Source organism: Heterocephalus glaber, unplaced genomic scaffold, assembly GCF_053883595.1.
Source record: "Heterocephalus glaber isolate CG9 unplaced genomic scaffold, H.glaber_assembly_v1.0 deba00001497, whole genome shotgun sequence".
Lineage (NCBI taxonomy): Eukaryota > Metazoa > Chordata > Mammalia > Rodentia > Bathyergidae > Heterocephalus > Heterocephalus glaber.
Window position 1 is genome coordinate 36,979,012 of NW_028258320.1, and position 11,211 is coordinate 36,990,222.

At 37.6% G+C, this 11,211-nt stretch overlaps 1 protein-coding gene across 1 annotated transcript in view; it reads right to left on the reverse strand.

Annotated features, from left to right (window-relative positions):
- Atad1 (ATPase family AAA domain containing 1) overlaps positions 1-9,421 on the reverse strand; it is a 49,601-nt gene extending 40,180 nt beyond the window's left edge. The window contains exons 1-2 of the mRNA XM_004858344.4: positions 9,325-9,421; positions 4,717-4,891 (exon numbers count right to left, since the gene is read on the reverse strand). Of these exons, the coding sequence (XP_004858401.1) occupies positions 4,717-4,878 (162 nt within the window). The 5' untranslated portion in view covers positions 4,879-4,891; positions 9,325-9,421. The remainder of the gene's footprint in view (positions 1-4,716; positions 4,892-9,324) is intronic.
- Positions 9,422-11,211: the final 1,790 nt, after the last annotated feature.

The following is an 11,211-nucleotide window of genomic DNA, read 5'->3' on the forward strand; positions in this document are numbered from 1 at the left end:
TATTCTCTGATTGAATCATCCCCCATCTAGCAATACTTGACTTCCTAAGTGGCCTGGACCACAGGGTCATTATTATCATGAAGGTATCCTTCTTAGAAGCCCTTAGACTTCTTGTTAGGTTCCTCTCCACTACCAGATCAGCTCTACCATTCAGTGACACAAAGTTGCTGAGTAATGCTTAAAAATAAAAACAATTGGGTTCCAAATAAATTTATGCTTTCTTCAGCTATGCCCTAATGTTCTGTAATCAACAATAACTTTATCTCATTAAATACTGATCACACGTTTACCTCGGCAGGTACCAAATCACCTCTAGTCACACTTCCCCCTTTACATTACTGAAAATAAAACAATTAACTTGACCTTAAAATGTTCCTGTAACTACTCATACCAACTCCCTGGGTACTTCTGGGACTCACCTTCATCCACTATGCATCCTCTTTGGCATGCCCCTTCCACCTTCTCTCCTAGCTATTCTTTTTTTTTCTTAACCTAAACTATGGAATGACCATATTCTTTACCTCAAATTGTACTTGTTGCCCCACTGAATGAAAATTTCTCTCTCCAAGGATAACTTTACTATATTTACTTGTTTCTTTCTTAGATCATATTCTTGACCGCCTTTCTCAACCAATTCTCCTTTGCAATTTTCTCCTTTGGCTATGGTGACTTTATACAAGTGACTGTCCAGATAGTGGGAGGGAACCTGAAAAGGAGTATAACCAAAAAATCACTGGGGCTCTCTAAAATTGTACTCCCTACCCCACCAATTTCCTCAAATACTCATGCATCTTCCTGGAACACAGACAATCTCAGTTGAGAATCACTGCCACACTGAACCACAATCACAGTCTTCAGTGTTTTGTATAGTTTAGGCATGTTTAGTGGAAAAGACTACAACTAGTACCTTATATTATCTTGGTTTTATTCCCATTCCTATAGTCACTTTCTTCCAAAATGGTTATAATTTATATTTTTACCAGCCATGTTTATGCTATTGTTCCGGTCTCTCTAGAACATGGCATTAACAGACTAGCAGTTTTGTCATTTTAAGCATGAAAAGGTATCTCAAAGAGATTTTTAATTTGCATTTGGCCAATGAAATGTGTATGCCACACAAATATAAAAAGAAAGCTAACTGTAAAAAAGAAATGATGCAAATATATTAGAGAAAATGAGTCAAATCACAGGAGATGTAACATTTCTATATTTTTTACTTTCCATTTTTCTGTGTCTATATTTCAGATGTGTCACTTCACCTAGCAAATGACTTAAATTTATCTTTTTAGATCATTTTTACATCCTTGTCTTTGGCTGAAATACCATAGGGCTTTTTGTACTTTTAGATTCATAGGGGTATCATCTGTGAGACTCAACTTGGACTGGCTTTGTGCTTTACACATTAAGCTCTTTTTGGCCATGAAAATAGCCACTCAAAATTCAGTAGGTTGGGCCAGGGGTTTAGCTCAGTGGCACACGCTGCCTTGTAAGCACAAGGTCCTGAGTTCAATCCCTGATACCACAAAAAAAAAAAAAAAAAAAAATCAGTAGGTTCAGCAAATTCCCTCCAGTGGAAAGCTAGTCATAAGTTCAGCTTACCTTTAATTTTTGCCTGAAGTTTTCTACCTAAATTTCTTCCTTTCTTTATAGTTCATAAATGCCTTTAAAAATTTTTTTCTTTAGTCATCCAACTTATTTAGTTGTTTTTCTAAACAGGAAATTCAGTCCAGGTACAAGTTCCCCAAACTGACCTGTTCTTTCTTCACTGGCTTCATATCACCTTTCCATTCCCCAAATGATAAGAACGTGCCCACACTCTGCAGCTTGCTATTTTGTTGCTTTGTAACATCTGTGGGGATCTCATCACTCTCAATCCAGTCATTGGAATTTATTATAGTGACAATTACATCAGAATCTCTGATAAGTGTCTAATGTATAAATCTGGATGGTGGCAGGGGGAGATGGGTGAGTGCTCTGGGAAAAGCTCTACAAGTCATACACACATACATAAGAATAGCTTTTTACCTACACTATCCCTGTTGAGAATCATGTCTCTAATGATTCCAATTAGTTACAGACATCTGATAAGAAAAAATAATTCTAGGACTAACCTTATTAATGAGATTCAGAACTAAAATTTTCAACTGTGCCATGAATATGTCTCCTTGAATTCCTACCACAATACAAACTCAATATATACATATTAAATGTCATCATCCTATCAATTTGCCCTATCAATTTCTAAATCATTATAAAAGATGTTATGAATCTTTGAGGAATCTAGACAAATCTGATTCATTTGTACAATATTCTTTTTCTTTTCCCATATCATCCTGCATTTCCACATTCATTCTTTTGAGTCATTCCTTTTGTTATTCTCTTATTCTAGGTCCTTGCCAGACCTTTGTAGTCTGTAACTAATATATCTTGCTTCTTGTCTCTCTTGACACCATTTCCTCCTAATTTACTGTAAGGTAAATTATCTTAACATTGTTTTCCATATTACCCATCTTCTCAAATATATTTAATGGCTTACCACTGCCTATATAGAATTCTTTAACTGGTCTACAGCATATTCAGTATTTGGCTAGGGATGTAGGACAGAGAAGAAGGGAATGAAGAGAACTTATGCCCCTGGTCAAGTAAAATTCTATGACAATTTTTTTCATTCTGGATGTTTTAAACACTAATAAGTTACTATAAAACTGTATCACACTAGAAGTAAAAAGCAAATCTCCTTTGCCGTTGATGTGGGACTTCAAAACTGCTGTAGCATTTTGCATTAGCCTCAATACCTACCAAAAACTTACGGGCACTGAAGAAAGAAATAGTAGAGCTCTATTCCCTGACTTATTCAGGACCCTTTAACATGTAGTCCTTGTCCTTCCCTATAGGTTCTACTACATAATTTCATAAATTCTCTCTAACCTGACTAAACTATTTACTATTCTTTTAATAGGTCTTGTTATCCCTACCCTATGATTCTGTTCACGTTCTTTCTACTTACCATTGTCCTTGTCTATCCTTGAGGCCAAACTCCTTCATGAAGACATACTCAACTGTCTCAGTTGCTGGTGACAACTCCTTTCTCTAGAAGCCATAGTTTGTACTATTCATTAGGCAACTCATATATGCTAATTACTACTGTAATCTACATAACCATAAATAAGTCCTGTCTCTTCTCCCTACCATGGATACCATGAGGTCAGACACAATACCTGACACTTTACACATCTGCTATTTTGAACAATACCATACCTAGAGTTTTCAATAAAAGTGTAATGATTCATGTAGCACTTCATATCTATATTTGGATTTCCATATGTCTTCTACGTATGTATTCCGAGAGATCCCAGAAGCGAAGAAAAAAATAATAAAAATCTTTGTTTAACAATCACATCCCTGGCTGGGCATGGTGGCACATGCCTGCAATCCCAGCACTTAGGAGACAGGAAGGAGGATTGCTAAGAGTTTGAGGACAGCCTGGGCTACACAGCGAGTTCAAGGCCAAAATGAACTGCATAGTGTGACCTTGTCTCAAAAAAACCAAAACAACAATAACAACAAAGTCATATTCCTGCTAACATCAATATCCTGAACTGTAACTTAAACCAACTCTCTTGATTCAGGTGGGGAAAAAAAGGTATATTCAAGTACATCATCAAATGAGTTTCTTTTTAAAAACCTACGCTGGTCAGAATTCCCACAGTGTTAATGAATAGGCTGATGAAACAATCAACTTTTAGTCAACGATTTTATAATCAAATTCAAGGAATAAATTCATCAAGATATAAACCCTATAATGTTTATCAAACTGTGATTTTTCACTTTTTACTATCTTAAGAACTATGTATAACACTGCAAAGAAGCCATTTACTTACCTCCCTATTTTCCACACTTTTCTATAACATTTAAAAAAAAGTTATTTAACTTTTTTCCTTAGCATCAAACACAAATGCTCACTGAATTACTCACAACTCATAGACGAAATCTAAAAATTTGTGAATATGAACATCTTGTCCTAAAATGGCAAAAAAAGTTGCAAGAGTCCTTTCTTGTCCTCAAATGGCAAAAAAAGTTGAAAGACTCCTTTTTTTTTTTTGGTACTGGGGATGGAACTTGGGATTTTGCGGTTGCAAGGCAGGCGATGGAACCACTGAGCTAATAAATCCCTGGCCCTGAAAGACTCCGTTAAAGCTTTTAAGTTTTGGGGATGAACAGAACCCAAACAAATATATCATCCTAATAAAGAAATGACCATATAAGGTAGCAGGTGAAAAACAAAACTTGTATTAACAATGACATTTTAAAGCAATTCCTTAGATTTTTGTGTAGTTTAACTCTAAGATTGAAAACTTAGCATTATCTAAATTCCAAATATCATATAAAGCATACACCATTATTGAAAAAATTATTTTTGTTAAGTCTAATGAAAACTTTTATCTCATTTCCTTCATTTATAAGTGGAAAAATATCCTAATGAAGATATTCACAATACTTTTATGCATAATTTTTCTCCTTCTGAAAATTGCTTACATGGTAAAAACTGACTTAATAAGTTAATGGTTTTTAGGGATAACAAAATTAAATATGTGTTCCAATGCATTTTCATGTGAGTTTTTCAGAACTCATTAATTCATAATTCTAAGTCTTAATCTAGGGGAAAAATATTCACTAGTGGTAAGAGAAATGATCTTCAAACATTTCAAATCATACCTGTTTCTGAGCTTCTACTTTCTGCTTTCTGGTTGGATCAATTGCATCTACCATCCATTTGATAGTAAAGTATGTTACTGCACCAAATATTGTCAAACGGAAAATTAGACCAACAACTTCGTTCCGGCTTAAGGGTCGAGAAAAGGCTTCAGCATGTACCATTTTGATTGTTAACCTTAAAAAAAAAAAAAGGTCATTAGGTAATATCTATATTCATTAAAATTGGAAGATTGATAAAGTAGCTTGAAGTAAGCAAGAAAAACTAACTTGTAGTCAAACTCAAACATTACCTATCTTTAGAAAAAAGTTTCATTTTAAAGAGAAATGGATTTTTAAATGTTAAGTAAACAAATGCCTTTAACTACTAATAGTGGAATAATTTATACAATTTTCAAATTACTCTTTTAGCTTTTAAGTAACTGTTTCAGAGAGTCTAGAAAAATAATATTAACACTAATCCAACTAAAGAAAAGCATCTTAACAGTGAAATATTTTGCTTCTTCCTTCAAGATGGTAAAGATTTCTTCTATTAAATATAACATACGAAATAACTTTTGAGAATGAAATTCACACTATGAGTTGACTTTTTCTTCATATTTATTTTAAAGTTCAAAGGACTACTTAAATTTAAACATGCTATTATCTCAATTAACAAGTGATACTAATTTTTTTTTTGTACCGGATATTGAACTCAGGACCTTGCACTTGCAAGGCAGGCGCAGCGCTGCTGAACTAAATTCCTGGTCTCTTATTATTTGATTTCTTGATTGTGGCCATTCTTTCTGGAGTAGGATGGAATCTCAGTGTTGTTTTAGTTTCTCTAATGGCCAGTGATGTTGTGGATTCCTTCATGTATTTATTGGTCATTTGTACATCTTCTGTGAAGTGTCATTTCACTTGCCCATTTTTGATTGGATCTTTTATTTTGAGGGTGTAATTTTTTTTTTAGACAAGGTCTTGCTTTGTGTTCAGGCTGGCCCTGAACTCACTTTGTTGATATTAATTTTTTGAGTCATCCCATTGCTCCCAATAGCCCAGGCAAATGAAAGCAGCACTTTCAAAACTTTCGAGTCATCAAGAAAACTACCACAAAAATAAAGTACTCATTCAAGAACAGAGGAAAAAGTATGATATACACACAGTATATCTCTGAGTAGCTACAACAATCACAGCTAGGCTTACAGCAGGCCTAGACTCTACTGTCAAAGGCATTAAGTACACAAAATAAGCTTGTTAGAGATATGACTATCACATTTTGGAAAACAGGATCTCAGCTTCCAACAATGCCATTAAATTCTTGGAACAAAATTTTGCTGAATACTGTTGGTATTTAAGAAAAAAAGGGGCAACTGAGACAGAAGGGTTGAAAGTTTGAGCCCAGCCTGGTCAACTTAGTGACTTAGTGAAAGTTTGTGTCAAAATAAAAATAAATAAATAAATAAAGGCTAGGGACATAGTTCATTGTGAAGGTCCTGAATAAGAGGCCCAGAGTGCAATTAAAATAAGATAAAATACTTATTGTACTCACGTGAAAAGAAACAAATCAGAATATGTAGACAGCTCAATGACGGCTAAAAATTAGGTACTGCATGGATTAATATCTATGATCCTTCCAGCTCTAAAATTATTTTCTCTTCTTGTTACCACTAAGTTAAAGCTTCTCTTCACCTCCATCCCTCTAGAATAGCTCCAACAATTTTTAAATTCCTCTTACAGATCTCTTCTTTCTTCAAGATTATATATTCCTTCCTAATCAAAACAAATCATAGCTTTCCCTTTATAGGATTCTCAAGCATTCAAGACTACCCTAATCTAGCTCCCAAGAGTCACTTTTCATCACTTTATCTCTAACCATTTCTCAAAGCGAACTCTCAACAGGTGGAGTCACTGGCATCTGAAAATGCCACATGGATTTTTTTTCCTTCAGCCTTGTATTTGCCTTTGCCCTGCATGGGTCATTTTCACTCCTTCACCTGAGATTACTCAAATTCTATACAAATTTCAAAAACCAACTTTATCTGTTCCATGAAGCCATTCAGATCACATTAATCCTCTACATTAGTCATTTAGTCCTACTAAATACCTTAAGAAATCTTTATTTTTAGTCATTATTGAATATATATTCTATTCATCTATCCACCTTTCTAATTACCACACACAAAGACTATTCAAAAATTATGTTCAACAGATAAACTGCCACTTAAGAAAAACCCTCCATTTCAACATTCCAAAAGAGTGATATTTCAGGATTTGCAAAAGTCAAGATTCCCTACTTCTCTATTAGCAGTAGCCATTCACTTCACAATAATTACATTATCTAATTTAAACATAACAACTAAATAACTGAAAGCCTTTATTTTGGTACACCTGTAATCCTGACAGTAACAGAATTTGGGGCTAGCCTAGAACTAGATTACATCCTAAGACCCTGACAAAAAAAAAAAAAAAAAAGGAAAAAGTTAAGAAAATTTTGGGCTATGGATGTTAAGTAATGTAATTTATTCAATAAGCACTGAACATCCATATAATACCCTATATACCACATATACAATAGTAGCTAAGATATAATAACATGATGAACACACTTGTCCAGTTATATTAGTTATAAAGAAAAGAATACAGCTGGAAGAAGTCATCTAATCAAAAATCTCTCTTTATGTAACTAAGTATGCTTTCCTCCATCAGCACTGATTCCAAAAAATGGGTTACAGGACACTACTCACAGAAAGTGAAAACGTGACTTTAGTTTTTATTCCAACAAAGTTGAAAATGCCATTGCAATGTGTCGTATCAATATGTGGGGTACTACTCAATAGGTGAAAATAAATTGGCAAGATAAGGATTAGCTAAATCTGTGAGAAGTAGTGAAATTCCAAAAAAATTGGTTCCATTTATTTAAAGTTGATAGTACAGTACAGTACTGTTAGACATGAAACTGCCATCTACTGGATGTTCACTGAACTACATGAACAAATTAAGGCTGCTACCAAAGCACATCCCAAAGTCACCAGGATAGTTAACAATTTTTAATCCTATAAAAAATATCGACACAAAATTCGTTTATGTATTATTCTTAAGTTGTTAACTCTCTCTTAAATTATTATCTCTTTTTTAAATTATTAACTGTAATATGGTACAGATTTAGGACTACTGTCATTTTTTTTTTTTCCTGGAGACAGGGCCTCCTTATGTAGAGCCTCAGGGTCTCAAACTTAGGATACACCTACCTCAGCCTCCTGAGTGCTGGATTTACAGCTTTGTGGCACCACCTAGGCCTAATGTCACTTCTAAAACAACAACCTATTACTCTAAATGACTTCAAAATACTGAAATGAAACTGAAACTTCTCACTGTGTAGACTAACTATAAATGATGTATATTCTATCTGTGAGATGTGCACTCATCTTTCATTCCTACAGCATTGATATACCTGCAATGTAAAGCCAGTAACATTACAGCAGAATATTGGGGCCAGGGATTTAGCTCAGTGGTTCCAGCACCTGCCTCGCAAGCACAAGGTCCCCAGTTCGATCCCCGGTACCAAAAAAAAAAAAAAAAATTACAACAGAATATACAAAAGCTGCAAGTCCACACAAGAGAGAACGTATGTATTTCAATCTTGTGTTAAACACCAGCTTCAAAAAGTGGATATAAAGTGGTGACACACGCTTGTGAGCTCAGCACTTGGGAGGCTGAGGCAGGAGGATTGCCATGGGTTCGAGGCCAACCTGGGCTATATAGTGAGTTCAAGGCCAGTCTGAACTACATAGTGAGACTCTGTCTCAAAATAAATAAATAATAAAAAGTTGATAAACAAATATACACATATAGTGCTATGTATCATTAAATATCACAAAACACTGGTAACTCAGATTTATCTGTTAGGCAAACATAAACACCATGAGTTTCATTCTAAGGAGTTCTCTATCTCAGAGTGGAAAACAGTGAAATTGTATTACTTCATCTAATGAGCCACTTATTGACACATTAAGAGCTGAGAACATAGCACATATACGGTGTATCTCCTAAGTCAATGCAGTGTTTCACAAAGGGTCTCTGGTCCAAGTCCCACGTTTGCAGACATCAAGGCCCTAGAGACACAGCCTGTGACAGTGAGGGACTGCCAACCTTCACACAGAGGACAAGGTTATTATTAACATCACCATACTCTGAAAGCTGGCCCAGCCATGAAGAAACAACCTCTGCTTTTGCACCAAGTGGTAGCAGCTCCTGTACAACAATCACACTCAGTTTCTTCCAATCGCCTTTACCTAGGAGCTCACTCTCCCAGAACGATCCCAAGCCTCCACAGTGACCAGACTGCCTACAGAATTTCCCCTGGGAACAGCACAAGTCCTGGGGGCAGCGCCAAGCCAGACCTCAGGGCCCAGGCCGGCCGGAAGCCAAAGCGAGGACCGGGACGCCCTTGGAGGTTAATTCGCTCGCTAGGGAGAACGCGGGTCGCTGGGGAACGGCCCTGACAATGCACGTGGGAAGAGGGCGAGGTGACCTTTCTCGCTAGGCTTCCCAGGTCGGAACCGGTACCTAAGGGAGCTATGAGGAAACCTGCAAGCGCCTGGCCAGGCCCCACAGGAACCCGCTACTCACCCCGGCACAGAAACAGCCGCAGCAGGAACGCACACCAGCCTCACACAGGAAGAAAATGCCACCCGGGAGAGAACGCTTCCGGCTCGTGAGCAGCCCCCCCCCCCCACCAACACACAATGCGCATGCGCAACCCCGCCGGCGTTCCGAGCCTGACAAACTGCTAAGTGGAGCGAGGTGAACGCCCTCTCACGCAAGTTACTTTGTCTGCTACCCGCTGGGCTGAGGCTTTCTCAAAGCCCACGTGTCTGCAAGCGACGCTCACCTAGGCTCCGAGTTTAGCTACTGAGTCTGAGATTGAATTGGGAAAGGTATTTATCTTTACAGGCCGGGCGCAGCCCCAACGAATAGGAGCGTCTGCTTGACAATGCAAAGGAATTCTTCCCTGACGCCGGTTTCATTCTGATTCTTCGCCCAACACCCTATGCAAATCTTACTTTAGCCAAAGCGCAGACGCGCGTGGCCACCCCTCACCATCTGCCTTTCAGTTTCTAGGGTTAGCTCAGCTTCCTCTCCCGTCTCCGTACTGGCAAACACCTGGGGGCGACCCCTGAAAATCCTTCAGCGAAAGACTGAGCAGCCCACGCAGGCAGGCCGGCCAGTTGGAACAGAATAGAGCATCTGGTAGCAGATTTTGCATTTTGATGATTTCACTTTTTCTTTTACCTCTTCCTCTTTCCAGAATGAGAGACAGGGGCACAAGAAGACCCAAGGGAGCACACCTGAAAGCCAGTGCCTTCTGAATACACAGACCAGCAGGGGGAGAGATGACATTACACACTTATCAGATAAAAGATGCGTTACTTCCTTCAGATTGAGGTGTTAAGACTGAAGTAATGAAATAGTTCCCCTCCATATCTGCTGTCTGCTATAAGGACCCATCTTTGATGGCTAAAGAATTTTGCAGCCTGTTGAACTGTTGAATTAGCAAATGCTGCTCCTGTTACAATCCCCCTCCTCACATCCTTGAACCTAGAACCTTCATACCAAGCTGCATTGTCAGCCCTCTCCCCCATTTTCAACTTTTTAAAATTTTAAGACAGAGTCTTGCTAAGTTGTCCAGCCTAGACTGGAACTTGTGATCCTCCTACCTGAGCCTCCCAAATACTGGGATTATAGGCATGTGCCATTATGCACAGCTATGTGTCTGCATGCTTTTTTTTTTTTGGTACTGGGGATCAAACTCAGGTCCTTGAGCTTGTGCAGCAGGTGGAGAAACCACTGAGCTAAATCCCTGGCCCCTGCATGCTTATTTTACTTTTTCAAAGTTAATGCAAAGTTGGGTTTAGGAGTACTAGACTGATCAAGGAGAAAGACTGACTTGACAAGAACAGTAGAGTTACTAGTCTGGGAAAATGTTCACACACAAAAAGAGAAAACCTGTCCAACTAAGCACCTCACCTGTCTTACTCTTAGGCACTGATGAACTTAATCTAGCTTGCTTGAGGTTAAGAGGGCTACTGGGATGTAGGACTTTCAATGCTGAAACAGAAAAAATCTTGGACAAAGCATAAGGAATCGGACCCTACTAAGGACATCCTAAAAGAATCCTACAATGAAGTGGAGCTCCTAAAATGGTTACATCTCATCTCAATTCATCTGCCTAATGTCTGAGGAATATTTGCATAGGAAAGGAAACTGTTAGATAAGGTGATCAAGCCTGACCATAAAGAAGCTAGTCCAAAATAAATGCTGCTGCCATTTCTTTTCCAGTGGTTTGCCTCTGTCTTTTGGACTTGATACTTAAATTTAGCAAATCCTTAGGAGATTTCTTTTTTTTTTTTAAACAAGAAGTTTATTTAAACAACAAGACACTTGACTTAAAGTGAAAACTATCTAGGATTCTTTTACTTTTAAAGAGTAATGTAGATTGCCCTACATGTAACAGCT